The sequence below is a fragment of the Staurois parvus genome, unplaced genomic scaffold (genome assembly GCF_062004578.1).
Source record: "Staurois parvus isolate SC_StPar_1 unplaced genomic scaffold, SC_StPar_1.0 ptg000958l, whole genome shotgun sequence".
NCBI classification, from domain to species: Eukaryota; Metazoa; Chordata; class Amphibia; order Anura; family Ranidae; genus Staurois; species Staurois parvus.
Window position 1 is genome coordinate 1,726,121 of NW_028318754.1, and position 20,321 is coordinate 1,746,441.

At 41.8% G+C, this 20,321-nt stretch overlaps 1 protein-coding gene across 5 annotated transcripts in view; it reads right to left on the reverse strand.

The window, feature by feature from the left end:
• Positions 1-1,815: 1,815 nt before the first annotated feature.
• HNRNPAB (heterogeneous nuclear ribonucleoprotein A/B) overlaps positions 1,816-20,321 on the reverse strand; it is an 83,731-nt gene continuing 65,225 nt past the window's right edge. For 2 of the 5 annotated variants that reach the window (XM_089657038.1, XM_089657036.1), the window contains exons 7-8: positions 15,349-15,504; positions 1,816-2,373 (exon numbers count right to left, since the gene is read on the reverse strand). In XM_089657038.1, the coding sequence (XP_089513164.1) occupies positions 2,306-2,373; positions 15,349-15,504 (224 nt within the window). In that variant the 3' untranslated portion in view covers positions 1,816-2,305. The remainder of the gene's footprint in view (positions 2,374-15,348; positions 15,505-20,321) is intronic. The other 3 variants (XM_089657037.1, XM_089657040.1, XM_089657039.1) reach the window with 3 other exon arrangements.

Below are 20,321 nucleotides of genomic sequence, written 5' to 3' on the forward strand. Positions count from 1 at the left end.
ACCACTAGCACTCCACTGAAAAGGCGTCCCCAGCGCACGGAATCTAAGTCCCAGAGTGCTTGTTCACCAGGGCCCCTGATGGTGGGGATGGACTTGGAGCACCCCGAGACCAGGTCGTGGCTACTGGGTATGTCCGTCAGTGGTATGCGCCGAGGGCTCCCACGGGAAAGAGTCTGATATGAGGAGGTCTGAAGACCCCACTGCAAGGGATGGATGGATGGTTGAGCAAGGTCAGACAGGCCGGATCGGTAACAGAGAGGACGGTATGGTACAAGGCAGCGGGCAGAGAATAGTCGGGTCACACGCCAGGTCAGCAACAGCAGGTCAGATCCAATAGGGGGCATCCAGGAGAGAGGTCAGACAAAGCAAGGGTCAGGACAGGAGAATATGGCAAGGTCAGGTACAATCTGGGTCAAAACTCACAGGGCACAGGTTTGCAGTATCAGGAATGCAGCCAAGACCAGAAGGCACTGAATGACAGCTCAGGGCCGTTTAAATATCGTGCCCTGCGCTGCCATTGGTGCCCAGCGGGCGGCCGCGGCTTCTACTGCGCACGCGAACTCGAACGCCATGGCTGGCCCGGACCTAGTACCCGCGTCCCTGCACAGGGCGGCGCACTGAGCTGGGACCATCGCTGCGGTGATCGTGGAGATCCCTGACACGAGTATTTTGATGTAGTCGAACTGATCCATGATATGCAATAAACAGGCCCAACACTGTAGTATGAAAAGCATCCCCATATCATTGATGCTTGTGCCACCATGCTTCAGTGTATTGGGGCTTGAATTCAGTGTTTGGGGGTCATCTGAAACGGTTCTTTTTGGGTCTACAGGCTGCAATCTTGCTCTCATCATTCCACAAAATGTTGTGCCATTTCTCTTTAGGCCAGTCAATGTTTTTTTTTGGAAAACTGCAACCTCTTCAGCACATTGCTTTTTTAACAATGGTACCTGGTAGGGGCTTCTTGCAGATAGGAGTCTGGTCAAAGTTATTTGAGTACTGTAACAAGTACACTTGAGCTAATGGTTGGCAAAGAAGGTCTGTTTGCCATGTTGGCTATTCTTCGATCCATTTGAATGGTAGTTTTCAGTTTTCTTCCACATCTTTCTGGTATAGGTTGCCATTTTAAAAACATTTGAGATTTTAGCGGAGCAACCCCATCAGTTTCTGCACTTAGGTATTCCCCTCTTCAATCGTTTTAATCAAATGACACTGTGCTCAGAATTTTCAAACCTGGTTAAGAACAACGAGTCATTCCAGAGAGAAATGCACTATAGCCAGCACGTAGAACATTGCTGCCTTTATCCTTAAATAAGGACCACCTGTTTTTTCACAGATTAAATGGCCTCATTAATTTAACTCCACACTATTATTTTGAACACATCCCTTATAATTAAGGATTCAATTACACAGAATCAGCAGCATGCATGTCCTGACTGTTAGGTGGGTTTTCTATTACTCTGCTACAACAGATCCACTAGTAAATTTGCCATGTAGAAATACAAACTTATACCAAAAACAGTGATTGATATGGTTGGTGATGTTGGACTGCTATTTGTTTGAACACAACTGTATGCTGCCACAAAAAAAAAAAAGAAAAAAAAAAAAAAAAAAAAAAAAAAAAAGAAGCCCAGTCTAGTGAAGCTGAAAATGTTTCTCGTAACCCCTTCCTGCTGACAGCATGCATATATGCAAAGCATTTTTACATAGGGGTATATTGTAGGGGTTTTGGATTATTAAAAAGGAGGATTGTATTGTGGTGAGCTTGTATTATTTCGAATCCACTGAAAACAATTTTCACACACTGAGACAGGCTACTCAAAGTTGTTTTATTTCAAAAGCTTGGATAGCTTCAAAATGTTATGGAGAATCCGCACATGTAAAATACCTTACAATACATTAGAATCCAAAGAGGTACCAAAAAGTACAGTAAAATTAACACTTCCAGAACTGGAAATGTATGACACAAAACAATACAAAATAAAAAAAAGTGAAAAAAATGACACTGGTTCCCTAGGACAAGTTGTTCTGTACAACTGGAGTAACAGAGTCCATACTTCACTCCAAGAGGCAGTCCCAAGACGCAGAGCTGCAGTTTTAAGCAGACCCCAATCAGTTCAGTTTTTTACCTAGTGATAAAATCGGCAATTAATCTCTTGCAAAAATGATTAACATCTGAACAGATCCAGGGAATTACACATGATAGTCTAACAAGTCAGTTTGTACTAATTAGGTGTAATACAATATCCAGTCAGAATTCCATATTCTCTGCAACGCTGACACTGCCACCGCATACCTGAAGTGTTCAATATGGCTTGTAATTATTTTGATGACCACGTCTAGGGGCTTTTCCATAGCTTGCACTGCCCTGACCTAAAAAAGCAAAAAAAAAAAAAAAAAACCAGTTAGTTTGTGGAATGACTTGAAGACAGCAGTCCCCAAACAGTCACCATGAAATTTAACAAAAAACTTTAGCAGTTGTGCAAAGAGTGGGCAAATATTGCAAACTGTAGATTTACAAAGTTAGAGACATATCCCAACAGATTAAAGGCTGTAAATAAAAGCAAAAGGTGGTTCAACAAAATACTGACAAGGGGGTGATCCCCCCCCCCAAACTTATTCTTTATAATAAAAAAAAAAAAACCCACAACATGGTGCTATATCTTTCAGTTGGATGTTATAAGTTGCAATGAGTAAAAACTGGATAAAACAAAAATGGTCTTCGCTTCAGGCTGCAAAATGTGATTTTAAGAGGGCGTTTGTCTATACCCACTGTAAATGCTATAAACTACTTTTAGTAAGAAATGGATATTTCCTATTAAATTCACCTTCACCCTCAAGTTCTCCCCCAATTTCTGCATCTTCATATCTAAGATGAGTCCGATCTGTTGTGCTTTCAAATATCAATTGTAAGTGGTAAAGTAAATGGTAACTTCCCTTGGTCAAATAGTCGTGTGCTGAAAGGCATCATTTACTTTATCAGGATGACCGCCATCAGCTCACACTATTTCCAAGTCCTGCTCTTTCAAAGATCAGTGGAAAGTGATAGTCATTTCCAAATCATCCCAACTGTATATTTTGCAGAAACTTAGCTGGCATACAATTTATTACCATACTTGTCTCGCAGCACAACTTCTGGACCAAGGAAAGTCAAGCATGGTAGGACTGAGCACACAACACTACCACAAAATGTGTCATCACTTGGGGATTGGGCAGAAATCAACAGCTAGGTAAACACATGGAAATGTGGAAAATGATGCCTAACAGTCCCATTTACAATGATTTCAACTTTCTCCTTTCTCCTGAGACTTGAGTAAGGAGAAAGGAGAAGAAGAACACATGGAAGGTGGATGCCTTCTCTGAATTCTGCTCCTAAGGACAAAAGACATGCCAAGAGAAGGAAGATTTATACTAAGCTGGTAGCTTTGTTTGCCAGTGTCAAATTCCCCATAGCCAGTACAACCTAGTCTGAGTTGCAACAGTCTGGAGTGAAAATTAATATAGAAGGATCACCTTGAATAAGGCGGTAGCCTTAAAACCCAGCACACTTGTGCAGAAGCTAATAGAAGTATATTCCAGGGAACTTTACTCTTGACAAAAGAAGAAAAAAAAAAAAAAAAAAAAAAAAAAAAAAAAAAAAAAAACACTTGTGCCAGGGCTGAAACCAGGACATGGCAGATTCAGCTGGTGCAATGACTCCAGGGTCAACTTACTGATATTGAGGACCAAGACAAAATCCTGCAGGACCTGCACCATCTGTAGCACAATGGCCCCAAGTCATTGGATTCCACATTCACTTAACTAGTTTGAATGTAGCGCAGCATTTATATGGTCTATATTCACTTGATCACTGGTATATGATTTAATGCTAGCAGCTGTTTGGGGTTCATATATTTAATTTGTTTCAATTGTTTAAACACATAATTTGGAGCGCAGGAGGGTCACACCACTATTACAATGGCCCCAAGGCCATCTCTCCACTGCTTCCACAGAAGCAGACTCAGACACCCCAAAATTGGAGTCCCATAATCTCACCGGAGAGCCTGAGCCAAGGCCAGCGCCTTTATGAATACTTGGCCATGGCCAAGCTAAAAAGGCAGAGCCACAAATGTTCCCCCTAAAGCGTAGATGGCGCTGAGGACATGACATGAGAATGTGGAGCAGGAATCCTTTATGTCCAGAAAATCCCCCAGAGGAAAGGAAGCAACCACTTACTATACAGGCTCCAGACCAAAACATTTTGAACAAATTGTTCAAGTGCTTCAGATCCAGAAGTGGCCACATGACAATTGGCTTGGGCACCATGAACAGTGCTCTCGGTCAAGCCAAAAGGTTAATAAACCTCAATATTTAAGAAGAAAAAAAAAAAAAAAAAGATTTTTGCTCTCTTAGAATATCTATTTGTGCACAATTAATGGGCAACTATTAGTGTGCAGAATTATGCAACTAGATGAAAATAAACAAGTAAAATGGGAACATTTTAACTCCATCTGTTAAATGGAAAATAAAAACTTATCAAAATTAATAAAACATTTAAAAACTAAGTGACCAATATAGCCACCATTCTTTTCAATAACAGTCATAAGCCTTCCATTCATATTCATGGAGCGTCAGTTTCTTGATATGTTGAAAATCAACTTTTCGTGCAGCAGCAACCACAGCCTCCCAGAGACACTGTTCAGAGAGGTACTGTTTTCCTTCACCGTAAATCTCCTGTTAAAGAAGGGCCCACAAGTTCTCAACAGAATTTAGGTCAGGTGAGGAAAGGAGCCATGTCATTCTTTCATCTTTAAGGCAGTTACTGGCTAGCCATGCAGTGGAGCACTTAGATACATTCGTTGGGGCATTATCCTCCATAAATATGATGGTTGTCTTGAAAGATGCAGACTTTCCTGTACCGCTACTTGAAGAAAGGGTCTTCTAAAAACTGGCAGGTTTGGGAGTTGATTTTGAGTTCACCTTCAATCCAAAAAAGGTCCAACTAGCTCATCTTTAACAATATCAGCCCATACCAGTACCCCACCTCAAAGTGGAGCTCTGTGCCCATTACTGATCCAGCCATGGGCCCATCCATCTGGTCCATCAAGAATCACTCATCATCAGTCCATAAACACTCAGAAAAATCTTAAAAACGTCAAGACTGGGCCAAGAAATATCTTAACTTGTGCATCTTGTTCAGTACAAAGACTTGGCCAAGGTATGGAAGGCTGAAACCTGACCACCACTGAACACTTTATACTTCTAAGTACTCCAGATGGGTTGCAGTTCAGGAATATGACAGCACTGGAAGATAATTGGTTCCTAGTAGCTTCCCATATCTTTGGCAGTTCATTTGTGTCTTCTCAAACACAATTTCTTGCAACCCTGTTGACTTTTGTGGGGGGGGTTTTTTGCACACCTTAGATAGTGGGGCATGCTAACAGAACCATTAGTCTTGAGGGATGCAGCACTCTTGAACTTGTAAAGTCAAAAATTGCAAATAGAGTCAAATTAAATTTTTTTGGCCCATTTTGCTTGAGGAAAAGAAGCTGCCCAACTATGCACACCTTGATATAGGGTGTTGATCTCCTTAGGGCACACCCTCCCACATTACACAAATACACTTTACCTGATATGCTTAAATCCAATAAGCATTCAAGTTCATACAGCTTGGAGTTGAATAACCATAAAAAAAAAAATTATACTCACTTGCCTAATTGTGCAGACAGTGTAATGTGAACCCAGGCATCAGAGATACACTATATTACCAAAAGTATTGGGATGCCTGCCTTTACACACACAAACTTTAATGGCATCCCAGTCTTAGTCCGTATGGTTCAATATTGAGTTGGCCCACGCTTTGCAGTTTTAACTCTTCTGGGAAGGCTGTCCACAAGGTTTAGAACGGTTATGAGTGTCTATGGAATGTTTAACCATTCTTCCAGAAGAGCATTTTTGAGGTCAGGCACTGATGGCGGACGGGAAGGCCTGTCTCAGTGTCCACTCCAATTCATCCCAAAAGTGTTCTATTGGGTTGAGGTCAACCATGTCTTTATGGACCTTGCTTTGTGCACGGTCATTTTGGAACAAGGGGCCATCCCTAAACTGTTCCCACAAAGTTGGGAGCATGAAATGGTCCAAAATGTCGACGCCCTAAGAGTTCCCTCCACTGGAACTAAGGGGCCAAGCTCAATCCCTAGGGGGGGGGGGGGGGGGGGGAAACAAACCATAATTTCCCCTTCAACAAACTTTACACTTCGCACAAACGCAGTCAGGAAAGTACCATTCTCCTAGCAACTGCCAAACCCAGACATGTCCATCGGATTGCCAGACCGAATCGTGATTCGTCACTCCAGACACTTCCCCATTGCTCTAGAGTCCAGTGGTGGCGTGCTTTACACCGCAGCATCCAAAGCTTTGCATTGCAATTGGTGATGTAAGGCTTACAGGCAGCTACTCTGCCATGGAAACCCATTCCATGAAGCGCTCTACGCACTGTTGTGCCAATCTGAAGGCCACACAGTTTGGAGGTCTTTAGCTTTTGACTCTGCAGACAGTTGGCAATTTCTGCACACTTCAGCATGCGCTAATCCCACTGTCATTTTGTGTGTTCTAACACTTTGTGGCAGAGTTGCTGTTCCCAGTTGCTACTAAATATTCCACAGCCAACTGTTAGTGGTATTATACCAAAGTGGAAGCAAGGAAATTGCACGGATGGACTTCAAGCATGGTACTGTGACAGGTTGCCACCAGTGCAAGATTTCCTTGAGCTCCTGAAAGCAACCCATTCCTTAACAAAATGTTTGCAGAAGCAGGCTGCAAACCTAGGTGCTTAATTTTTTTACACCTGTGGCCATGGAAAAATGATTGGAGCACCCAAGTCCAATAATTTGGAGGGGTGTCCCAATACGTTTGGCTATATACTTAATCTCTGGTCCACCTGCAGAAGTGGGGGGAATCCTTCTGTAGATAGGTGGTTTGTTGCCCATCTTAGCAAGCTTGTGGCTTCAGGACTTTAAAACAAAAAAACACACACACACTTAGCCCAAAAGCTATTTCACCCCTGAGATGGCTTCTGCCAGTTTATAGAAGCACGCAGGATTATTTCTACCTTTAAAAAGACTACACATCTAAGAAATCACCCTAGTGTTTATTTCTAGTTAAATTGTTTTTTCTATTTGATAGTTTATTCAAAATAAAAATAGCCACTAATGCACCCAAACATGCTCATATCTGGAATAACTTATAAATGCAGCATTACAATATAGTAAATTACAAAATTGTAAATCACAAGTGTGAATAAGTTCATTTGTCTTCAATGAAAGGTTTCCATCCTTTTCTTGGAGCACCAAGTGCTCCAAACCATAAAAGTGAAAATACTCAGCGACCAGATGTCTCACCTCCAGCAATGTGACCTCACAACACTATGTTTGGTCTAACTGCAGTTTTCACCCCAACTATCAATCACATCTTCTCCAGAATTTACCTGCATCCATCACATCACCTCTAAAATTAAAGGCTCCACATACTGCGAAAAAAAAAAAACTTTAAACTTGAATCTAACAAATAATGTAAAGAAAAAAAAAAAAAAAAAAGACCAAACTGCTAAGTACAGTAAGTCATTGGATTCTTTGGGCACAGTGAGACCACACAATAAAAATACATATAACCATTGACATAAAAGAATCACACATCCATAATAGGACCCATATTGCAAAAGATACTCTTCAAAAAGAAAAGCAAATCAAGTTGAGCAAAAAGCCCCCCACTCATGTATAGTAACGGATAACCTTCTTCAGGACCGTAGCTTGAATAGGAGGGCGAGTAGTGCTACTGCATAAAGAAAATACAAAATAAAACATACAAACATTCGATTTATATAAATCGAAATAATATACATACAAAACCTAAATTTTTTGTATGTATAGTGTGCCTACCTTATATACAACTATATGTTTGTACATTTACTTGGAATATGAGGGAGTAGTGCTGCTGCATAAAGAAAATACAAACATATAGTTGTATATAATGTAGGCACACTATACATACAAAAAAAAAAAAAAAAAAAAAAAAAAAAAAAAAAATGGAGGTTTTGTATGTATATTGTCTCGATTTATATAAATCGAATGTTTGTATATTTTATTTTGTATTTTCTTTATGCAGTAGCACTACTCACCCTCCTATTCAAGCTACGGTCCTGAAGAAGCCAAATGCAGACGAAAAGCTCTGAACGTATTTTGAAATATATGTATATTGTCACTATGTGCTGAGTGGTTATTCTTTACTATACATGAAGGGGCTTTGTGCTCAACTTGATGTGTTTTGTTCTGATTACAAAAAGATACTCTTCAAAAGAGAACAAAAAGTGACAAAAAAAACCCACTAGATTAGGTGTAACACCATATGAAACCAGTAATTCAAAACAGATGGGGGAAAAAAAAAAAAAAAAAAATACCCCACAGTAAAATGTTGAGTGTCCATAAATGAAATTTAAATGTCTATTAAAAGACCCAGTGCCTCTTCTCACACACGTGCTCTATTAGGCATACATTGCTGGAGAGAGCGTGCATGCTGGCTGGTGGAGGATCACTATAGCAAAGACCCCCACGAGTCAGATGACACTATCAAACTCCAGTATTGTCTGCTCTACTTGGTACATGCTTGAGTGGATCCAATAAATCCTCCAATGGTCATCCATGCAAGGTTAACAGATCAAAAAAACTTCCATAGTGCAGTAATTAAAAAAAAATATAAAGTACAGCAAAAGTGCCCAACATCTGAGCCAGCAGGCTCAATATAGCATCAAAAAGTACCAATATGGTCAACTTCGGCCTAGACAGGATACGACATCCACCACTTCAGTTTCGATGCATTGCGTCACGTGGCTTCATCAGGGATTGCTGAGGAAACCACATATGTGACATGTTGGAATGAAAAGTGGGTGACGTCATATCCTGTCTAGACTGGAAGTCTGACATGTCGGTACTCCTTTGATGCAATACTAAGCCTTAGAGCTGAGAGGTTTGAGTGGTTTTTACTGTACCATTTAAGCTTAATAAAAATTACTCCACTACAGAAGGTTTTGATCTGTTATTTTGAGCCCTTAAATCTATGACCATTGGAGGATTTATTGGATCCACACAAGTAGAGCGGACAATATTTGATTTGAGTTTGATATAGTGTGTCGTCTGACCTGTGAGGGTCTATGCTGAGGATGAGTGTGCATGGTGGCAGATCACTAACACGATATATGCTTAATAGAGCACGAAAAATAATAGGCACCAGGTCTGCAAGAGATTTAAATTTTTTTTTTTGTTTGGACACTCAAAGCAATGATTATGTGCAAAAAACAATTCAATATAGTAAATGTTCTGATTTACTGGTTTCACATTGCATTACACATAATATTCTAGTGTTCGCACCTCAGGAGGGTGTCTTGTCATTTTTTGCAGATTTGCACTTTTGATTTTTTGTATTGTTAGGTCAAGATCAGTTCTCATTTGTATTTGCACCCCTGGTAGGTGTTTTATGCAGAAAATTTTGATTACATTGCATTAGTAGTTATGCATTTTTCTTTACACCCCTGATTTTGGTTATACCTACATTCAAGCCATACACCCCTGGTGAGTGTTTATTTTCCAACATATTTGGTATGATGCTTTGCACTGAACATTGGGTTTGATATTTCATGTTGTGGGGTGTTTTACATTTGCTAGAATGACTGACATAAAGGGGGGGGGGGCTTTGTCATTTACAAGGTGTGGGAATACATTGGGGTACTTGCAGCAACTCTTGTTACATTGTTGGTTTGGTCAGCATGTGAGACTTTGGTTTTCTTTTCTAGAACTCCTCTTAAAAAAGGCATCCCCATGCTTCTTGCCAACGGATTGACATTTATGGACATTGTTACACCTGTAAGGCACGAACAGCACCTAAAAGTCTTTGAATTATCTTTAGAGAATTCTTCTACCCTAGACTCTGGTTTGAAGGGGGAAGTCACAGACTAGACCTCTTACAACCATCTCTCTTCAAATCCTGATGGATAACTTCCAGTTCAACTCAAAAGGAAAAGGCAACTCTTGGGCTCATATGAGGCCCTCCAAGTATCCTGGGATGTTACCTGAAAGCCACTGCTAATGACTGACTATATGTAAAGAGCCTGACAGTTGAAAACCTAACCTAATATACAGTCACCCCTTATGCAAACTTCCATATAGTGCATTCAATGAAAAATATAAAATGTGCAATCATACAAAGCAATACTAAATATAAAATCAGACCACGTGTGTTATCATGCCAATGCCATCTGGTGAAAAAAGTGTGAAATAAAATTATTCCTTTATCAGATATACATAAACACGTCAATTCATGGAGCTCTTAGAAAAAATTGCAAAATGGCAACCTCCAATGCTTAGCGATTTCCACATTGTAACGCCCCCTGGAAATGAACCTCTGACAGCCAAATATAGCCTGCTGAAAAACATCCAATTTGGGCCTGAACTCTCCAAGGCAACTTTCATCTCAACAAATGTGCCCGTACACCCTGGTCAAATCACAAAAAAACACAAAAAAAAAAAAAACTACTAGGTTGCAACATCATAGCATATGTACGAAGTTAAACAGATGCACTTTCATTCACCGATAAGTTTTCCTGCACACAGAATCTGACCAGCATCTAAATGGAGTCCCGCAATACTTACTAAACAGCAGTCTTTGTGCAGAGATGGCGCAAATCTCTGGCTTCATTTAGAAATTGTTTATAAAAACTTTACTCCATTCAAAAAACTAGCCACTCCTAATATTGAACTTTACAAACAAAATGTGTTGGGCAGAGCCTGGTGAGGTACTTATTAAATTACGTTTTGTATGATTGCACATTTTATTTCACACTAAAAAGCACTGTATGGAAATTTGCACAAGTAGTGATCACATGGGGGGGGGGGGGGGGGGGAACCAACCAACTTATCCTTTAGGATACTTGCACATCAGCTATAAGGCTTGTCAAGATTGCCATAAAAAAGTGCTTATTCTTTGCTATAGGGTTTATTGCGCCACCCACAGGAGTAGTACACTAGGCAGAAAAGAAACTAGACTCCGCATGTAATGGTTGCGCATGCTAGGCACACTGATAGCTGTGTGTGTCAGCCATGTTTGGAGTTCAGCACCAATGAGTGACAGATTCTTATTCCCAACCTCAGGTACATCCCAAAGCAGTGCCAAAAAAGGCAAGGGGTGGGAAAAAAAAGAGCCAAAAGTAGGCCAACTGAAAGATATCCCAAGAGGGAAAAAGATACCTCAAACTGCAGCCTGCAACACTTTGGATGCTCTGGCATTTTCAGTTGATTGTTTTGGCTACACTTTGTAAAACATAGTGAAGGCTTGATGATTTGTGGCCGCCTCTTGGGCGTTGTGCCTAATCAGTGAAGGGAAGGTTCTACAAGAAGTGGTAAAAACCTGAACCACCATATGAGCCTCCTCCGCCACCATTTGAGTGGCGTAGGCAGACGCTTCGTTGTCTCATCCACAAAAAAAAAAAAAAAAAAAAAAAAAAAAAAAAAGAAGAAGAAGAAACCCCACATCCGGCGAGTAAATACAAAAAAGGCAATGCAGGTTTCTTCTGCTTTAAAAATCCTGCTTGTTCATTTTAAGCTAAAAGCTCCTCTTTAGGGCCAGCTTTTGCGTAACATCCCAGTACAGAGTCAAAACTGGCAGCACCGAGAAACACCGATTAACCCCTGCAGCATCACACCACAATATACATACCTTTCAAAATACAATGGTATATCTTCATGCTTTTAGCATGGTAGGACTCTAACCAACAATCCCGTCCCTCAGAACCTGGCTTTCAATAGCCAAAAATGGTAAATCAGGGTAGATCGGCCCTTGAGACTGAGTTCACACTGAGGTGGTGTGGAAACACTGGGAAACGCACAGGATCCAAACTGCATTGCAATCACATGGCATTCATGGGATCTGGTGCGGATGTCCACGTTAAATAAAATGACACCATGAAAGATGACAGAATGTGATGAGTTTGCTAGAAAATCGCATTGCAAGGGTGAGAACACCCATGTGATGCGATTCAGGTGTGGGTGAGGGGGGGGGGGGGGGGGGAGAGAGAAGGAACATCCTGCAACTTTTTGGTGCAGTTGCAATGTGATTTGAGCCATACAAAAGACACTGCATCCAATTCGCACAGGAATGCAGTGAGATTCCTGTGTGAATTACATGCGGTGACAGAACTTCTGAGACAGCAGCCAGGGGACGTCTGTGACCCACCACACCAGATCTGTGTACCAGGGTCAGCGATGCCAATCTGGAGCCACCAGAAGCCTTTTGGTCTATCCTACACAAGCAAGGTAGAAACTTGGACATGCACGAGACCATATGTCACCATGGCAGCTGTTGCGTCTGCCAAAAGATCCCTTGCCATGAACCTCAGCACCTTCCTGTTGTAACAAAACACTAGAAGATACACATCCAGAGTGTGCATCTGGATGTGTTTTTAATCAGATTTGTCTGAGGTGGAGACCACTCTACTTAAGCCAACATCCACCTGCTGAGGTAATCGCATGCCAGTTTTACACCTAAAATGTGCACAGCAGATATAGCATGTGGTGTTGCTTCCGCTGAAGAATGCGTGAATCCTCCAGCACCACTGTCACACCTTGGTGGTTGCTGTGGCATTGTCTGGGCAATCAGGCCTAGTCAGGATCCAGTCAAAGTTCCAGAACATAGATCGGCTGTGTGGAGTTCTGGGGTTGAGATGAGCCCAGGGTAGTAGGATGCCTGAGGAGTCTCCACTGCCAGACAGGCTGGCATTTGTAGTGATCACAATCCAATGTAAAAGGAAAGAAACTACTTCCCCCTCCTGAATGTCAGGAGACTGATACCAGTAAATCAGCGATAATCTGGTCCCCAAGGGGATCTATGCGTCCAAGGATATGGAGGACTTGTCCCAACTAAACATTTTCTTCTGCAGGACTCGTGTGGAACTGCAAGTATGGGATCACCACAATTGATGACACCATCTGGCTCAGAACGTGCATGCAAGAGAAGGAGTGAGGACTGCCTGCAGGACAGCAGTAGTCAGAGTGCTGATTGAAGTTTCTGGAGCTTGTCCATAGGAAGGAACACCTTGGCCTACACCCAGTCAAGAGTTAAACCTCAACCAGGAAGCTGGAATATCTGGGTCTAAGAGGATTTCTGGACATTCAGGATCCACCTGAACTCGTCGTGGGGAGATATGCTGAACACAAGCCTACCAGGGGCATCAACTTGAGTCCGCAGTGGTAAGATTTAATTATGGATTGAAATGCTTCAATATACAATTGACATTTTATACTTGTACCTTGATTTTTTGTTTTAGAACGACTTTTTCCTCCTGAAGAAGCGGAGTTAGTCTGAAACATGTAGAGGCGTCAATGCTTTTCCCGTTTAGGGGTGGAGCTATTAGCGTAGTAAAAAGCATTCCATCAGTCGCAATGTTGTCTCAATATGCATGTTGATGTATGATTGTATAGACCTGTTTGGCAAAAAACTTTTTATGCAAGGACAATAAAGAATATAATCTCTATCTATTGTGCAGTTCAGGGGTACCGGGAAAGTCCATTCTCTTTTTGTAGGGTTTTTTTTTTTATTTCGCCTCTTTGCATTGGATGGAGGAAAATCCACACTTGAGTTCATATGGTAAAGTTGGATTCTGCTGTCCAGACAGCCAATAATTGTAATACCCTGTTGTATCAAATCCAGAACTGGAGTCAACATATTGGTGAAAACCCAAAGGAGCAGAGGTGAGACATCAGTGCCACAGACTGATAATGGACCTTTCCTACTGCAAAGCATATGAAACTAATGCCTAGACCAATGGGAATGTACAGGTATGCATCTTTGGTTCATGGTGGCCTCCCTTCATCAGGATTTCCTGGTCTCTCTAGAAGGAACTTCTGCACCTTCATGAAGCAAAATACATCCTTGAGATTCAAGACTGGTCAAACCATTAGTTCCGTCTTTGGAACCATAAACAGACTGGAGTAAAAACCTCTGAAACCCTTCCAAACTCAGAACTGGAGCAATCACTCCTGGGGCAGCAGATCCTGCACCACCCCTTAGAGAAACAAAGGCTTGAAGAAAAGCACCTCTGGCAGAAAAGATCAAAAATCTATGTTATAACTTGACAGTCAGCTGGTGGACTAATTTTTCAGAAAAGGGCTAAAAAACAGAAAAAGACTACCCCCCCGCCCAGGAAAGCCTTCGTACTGAGGACTTCAGGCTGGCTTGGTAGACCAGGGTTGCTTGGTACCACCAGTGGGGGTTCTAGATCCGTGGACAATGGACAGTTTTGCAATGTGTTGCCTTCCCCTTCCTGGACTGTGGAAGAAAAATCTTCCACTGGCCAGACTGGGGTGACTATTGGGTCTATATCAGAGGTGTCAAACTGGCAGCCCTCCAACTGTTGCGAAACATCAAGTCCCATCATGCCTGACAGTTAAAAGTAAGACTCCCAAAGGCAATCTTGCAATGCCTCATGGGACTTTTAGTTTGGCAACAGCTGGAATGCACCTGTAGTCTATATTAGAGACTGTTGCGTAGCCCAGCTGTTGAAGATCTCTGCAAGGAAAAACCAGCTAGGGCTGCCCATCAGCAGTGCCAAGATTCTTTTCAGCCTAGTGCCCTACTTCTGTAGGCAGCGCTATAAATCCTATGGTTGAGAAGAAGTTGAGTCAGTCAATGAAGAAAAGAAAAAAGGGAGTTTGTAGGTACGGGAGATCTGGCACTAGTGTGATTAGTATCAAAACGACAAAGCCTACAGGGCAAGCTAATGCACTTGATGCAACGCATAGCATTCAGTGTCAATGCAGCCTACAGACCTTCCCTTTTCTCCTGAGCAGGGTTCAGGTACCATCCTCTCTGATTCAACCATCCACAAAGGGACAGATATGCAAAACTTAAAATCTAGAGCACCAAGATCAGCCGACGCAATTGTAACAGTTCTTGTGCATTTGAGCAGAAAGATTCAGCAGAGTCCAATCCACCTATAGAACTAGCAAAAAAAAACTGAAGAATGTTGGGATTGGGGAGGAGTCATGTTTGGCTGGCACTGACAGTGTCCAATCACCATGAGGTGCAGCATAACCCAACCAACATAACTCCCATGTGTCCTGTGCGATTAGGATGACCCAGTTTCCTGGAACACTAGCAAACTGAGATGTACCGACAGTGAGGGGATATTCTTGGGTGGACTACATTTTGTCAGTGTTTAATCCTCTTGTAGGCAGCAGTATATCCTGAAGGTTAAAAGGCTTCAAATAAACATTTAAAAAAAAAAAAAAAAAAAAGTGGCAAATATTTACAGATTACAGTACTTACTGTAGTCATATCCTGGCCCATATCCATAATACCCATATCCAGAATAGTCATAGCTGCCATAGCCTCCATAACCTTGCTGGCCATATCCATAGCCTTGATTTCCATAACCCTGACTCCAGTAGTTGTTGTAGCCTTGATTCCAGTTCTGTCCTTGACCTGTAAATCATGGTTTAATACTTTAGAAAAAAAATCTATTCTAAAAATACAGGCCATTAAGTTTGTAGGGATAGCAAAATTACAACTAAATCAAAACAAAATTTTGCAGTTTACCACTCCTTAGATGTGGTGGCTTTAAGCTTTTCAAGCACCACTTTATTTTCACTTGCAAGCCAATGCTGTCCCAGGGAGGTTATGCCCACCCATTTTGCTGCATCTATGGGAGAAACGCATCAGTTACCCTAGGCTGCTCTATCAATTTTGGATTAACCCATCCTCCCTTCAATTGCCATTACATCGGGAGATATAGATTTACTATATTTTTTTTTTTTTTTTTTTTTTTTGACCAAGCAGATAGCTGAAAGACTAAGGAAACTGTTTGGAGTTCTGTCAAGCTAGTACTTTTTCAGTGTCCTTGTAACTTGTGCACTAAACAGAAAAATTGGCTTCACCTGGGGACACAAAACTATTGCTGTTTCCACATCCAAGAACCAGTAGGTTCCCTCCGGTTACCTTTGGGATTTATAATTTTTTAATGTACCTTGGGTTCTGAAATCCTATTGTACCTTTGTTAACAAGGAGTTAAAATGTGGTATGCAAGGGGTTAAAAGAACAAGCTTATGGTTACTGTAGCAGGAGTGAGCTTGATATGGTGTTTAATCTACTGAAAGCTTACACACCTTCGAGCATACCTTTCTAACCCTACTACATCCTGAGTTACCTCTTTACCATGCAATGCAGAGTAACTGTGTGGCCTACCCCCTGTAAGCCAAAATAAAGAATTTACAGGCAAGTCAAAAACTTCCTTACCTCAACTGTACAGTACAGGATGGATATTCACTCTGGAACCCCCAAGCAATCAGAAGGATGAGCAACAAGACAAAACAGAACCCAACCACCCAAGAGAACTTTGAGAAGGTGTGAATCGAAGACCAGGTAAATTACCTTACAAAGCTGTACAGGACACTTGATATCTGAATGCCAAGAAACCCCCCACTCTGATGAAGTGAGCAAGCAGGGCACCAGATCCTTTAGCATACAAGCCCCTTACAGTGAATCTTATCCATCTGGCAATAAGTCTGTCAACAGGGTCTTAGGAAACACCGTTCCCATATCTAAGTAATTTTTCATATAGAGGCTTTGGCTTTCAGATACAGACAGCTCTGACCATCTCCTTGAGAAAGATGAAAAAAAAAAATATATGGAAGGCTGATATGAATAAAGCCTCTTATTCGCCAACCATATGGGATCATTTTATCCTTGTGAAGAACACAGAAAGGCTCCTTTATCTCATCTCAAAAACGCAGTCACTTTAAACCCACTGGGAAACTCCTTGGGTGACTTATTCCAAAAGGTTTTCTGCAGGGCAAAGAACCAGACTGAATTCTTAAGCACAGGGTGCTTAATAAAAAGCAAGGCAAGACACACTGAATGTTTCTTTATTTAAAAAAAAAAAAAAAAAAAAAAAAAAAAAAAGGGAAGCCAAAAGGCTGAGGGAACTTTGACAGGACCACAATTATCCCAAGAGCCAAGTTTTAGTCATATCCTGACTGCAGGAAAGCAGGTACATTAGTAGATTTAAGTGGCTTTTATTACAAGGAATGAGAGTCATATCCCTGTCCTTAAAGACCCAGGCTTCGACACCTTTGAAGCTAGTGACGGAGAAGCAAGATGGTACAAAAAAAAGGCCTTGATAAAAAGTCTGGTCCTTTTTGAGTATCCGATTCTTCAGGACCATTTTGGTGCAATAAGAAACAGGATTTCTTCTCCCCCCATTTTGCAGAGCAGTTGAGAAAGGTGAAGGGACCAGATGGCGACTGAGGAAATCCACCTTCCAAAACAGCCCACTCCTGGCATGTGGATCACATTCCAGCTGGACAGGAGATCAGCTTTGAAAGCAGCAAGTCTGACTTCTTGGTCCTACTGATTAATATATGCCACTTCCATTTTATTGCCGAGTGCCAAGAGGTTGATGGGGAGCTTTACCTCCCCAGGTGGTTTCCCGAATTGTAAGGGAATAAACAGCCCAGACTGAGGATGGCATCTCATTGTTTCAATGAAGGTGGGAGAAACGACTCCCCATTCCCAAAGTTGGATTGGCAAACAAAGCCACGAGTTCCTTACTTGGCTGGAGAGAAGTCTGGGAAAGTTGAGAAGTGTGCTTGTTGAAGGCCAACAAAACGTGTTGTCTTTAGTGGAATTAAAGAGACTTTATAGTTGCCTCATTCTGTATAGCTGTTCCCTAAGACTACTGAAGACCCTCAGGAGGCATGAAACTTTAGAGAAGCTAGTTTTCTTTCCAGCAAGACTTTGGAAAGGTCTAGATATTCCTGTCTAAGGGAAGGCTGGAGGTAAAACTTTGGGGAGTGCACACATCAAAGGGCTATTGGGTTCTTCTGGTCTTTTGGCTGGGTATTCAGACAGTTGTAAGGGAGAGAAAACCTTCAGAAGGTGAACATCTAGAAATACTTGGTATCCCGAGTTCATAGGACAGGTAGGGGTGAAAGTACATCTGGACTATCCTCTGGACACCAGATGGTCCATATATGATGTTGCTGTATTATCCTTCTCCAGACATGAAGTCTTTGTGGCAAAGACTGGAGGTAGTGCCCAAGTACATTATAAGGGCACTGGACAAAGTTGGCAGTAAGTGTGATCTGTGTTATGATGCAAAACCTACTCATCCACCTGATTATAAAGTTATGAATTGTGGAAACTTTACCCCCAAGCTTTAAAGTACACAGTCCAGAAGTAAATAATGTACACACATGTACAAATGGTAGGTGTATTGTAACAGACAATAGCAACAAAAAAATTCTAAAGAAATGCATGTCTAACAAATTATGCACGGATTTGCAAGTTCATGAGTGAAAATAAGTATTTGCTCCCCTTCACAAAACATGACTTCATACTTGTGTGTAAACCTGGTGGCCAACTACAGGAAACGTCTGACCTCTGTATTTGCCAACAAGGATTTGCACCCATCTCAGGAGAGATTTTTGCCTAGTCCTCTTGGCAGATCCCCTCCAAGTCATTAAGGTTTGGTGGCTGACGTTTGGCAACTCGAACTTTCAGCTCCCTCCACAGATTTTCAATTGGATTAAGGTCTGGAGACTGGCTAGGCCACTCCAGGACATTAAAATGTGCTTCTTCTTGAGCCACTCCTTTGTTGCCTTGGCCGTATGTTTTGTGGGCCATTGTCATGCTGGAACACCCATCCACAACCCATTTTCAATGCCCTGGCTGAGGGAAGAAGGTTCTCACCCAAGATTCGACGGTACAGTCTTGTCCCCTTAGCAGAAAAACACCCCCAAAGCAGAATGTTTCCACCACCATGTTTTACAGTTAGGATGGTGTTCTTGGAGTCGTAGGCAGCATTCTTCCTCCAAACACGGCAAGTTGAGTTGATGCCAAAGAGCTTGATTTTGGCCTCATCTGACCACAAGTCCCCCTTCTGCATCATTCAGATGTTCAGTGGCAAACTTCAGACGGGTCTGGACATGTGCTCTGAGTAGAGGGACCTAGCGGGCACTGCAGGATTTCAATCCTTGTCGGCGTGTTACCAATTGTTTTCTTGGTGACTGTGGTCCCAGCTGCCTGCAGATCCTCACGTGTAGCTCTGGGATGATTCCCCACATTTCTATTGTTCATTGACACTCCACGAGGCAAGATCTTGCATGGTGCACCAGGCCTAGGGAGACTGACAGTTGTGTTTCTTCTATTTGCGAATGATTGCACCAACCGTTGTCACCTTCTCACCAAGGTGCTTGGTGATAGTTTGGTAGTCATGTCCAGCCTTGTGTAGGTCTACAATCTTGTCCTTTCCACCATGGGAAAGACCAAAGAGCTGTCCAAGGATGTCGAGTTTGGAATCTGACTGTTTGATTGCTCCTGTGGACAGGTGTCTTTTATACATGTAACAAAATGTGATTAGCAGCACTCCCTTTAAGAGACTGCTTCTAATCTCAGCTTGTTACCTGTATGAAAGACACCTGGTAGCCAGAAATCCTGCTGAATGATAGGGGATCAAATACTTATTTCCCTTCTGAACATGCAAATCAGTGCATAATTTGTTAGACATGCATTTCTTTTGAATTTGTTGCCATTTTGTCTGTTACAATACACCTACCATTCTATTTTTAGACTGATCATTTGTGAGTGGGCAAACATTCAAAATCAGCAGGGGATCAAATACTTATTCCCTTCACTAATACACACGCACACACAGTAAAAAAAAATATTATAATATATATAAAAATAACACACATGTACAAGTATATTGCCAGTAGTGGAGATGGATCGTAATTTAAGTTGCGCAAACACTGGGTTATCCCATAAGACTAGTTCTGTTGGCTTGGTGGGAGGGGGGGGGGGGGGGGATCAAAAATTTTCGGTCTTACCCTGGTATCCCATCCCAATTTCAGAATAGGCATTGGAGCTTTGGGTAAAGTGTTATGAACCACGTCCCCCCTAGAGGCCCATTTTTTTTTTTTTGTTTTGCAAAGAAATAAAAGCCGTAAACAATTAGTCCTGCTGGTCTGTTTGGTCAGTTCCCGCTCTCAGTATGTTACACAGAATGAATCACTCCTCCTTGGGTTCTCCTTGATTCCTTCAATATCAATGTGGTTACACCTCTTAACATTTTTGCATTCCTTGATTGAGTTAAACAATGTTTAGGTAGTATCTCCTGTCATACTTACCCGAGCCCTCATTCAATCCAGATTTGCTCATCTGCAGCAGCTCTCCCCTCATTTCGTCTCACAAGCTTGCTTGAGGCAGCTGCAATCATGGACTCCAGCTGCTATCAAAGCCAGTAA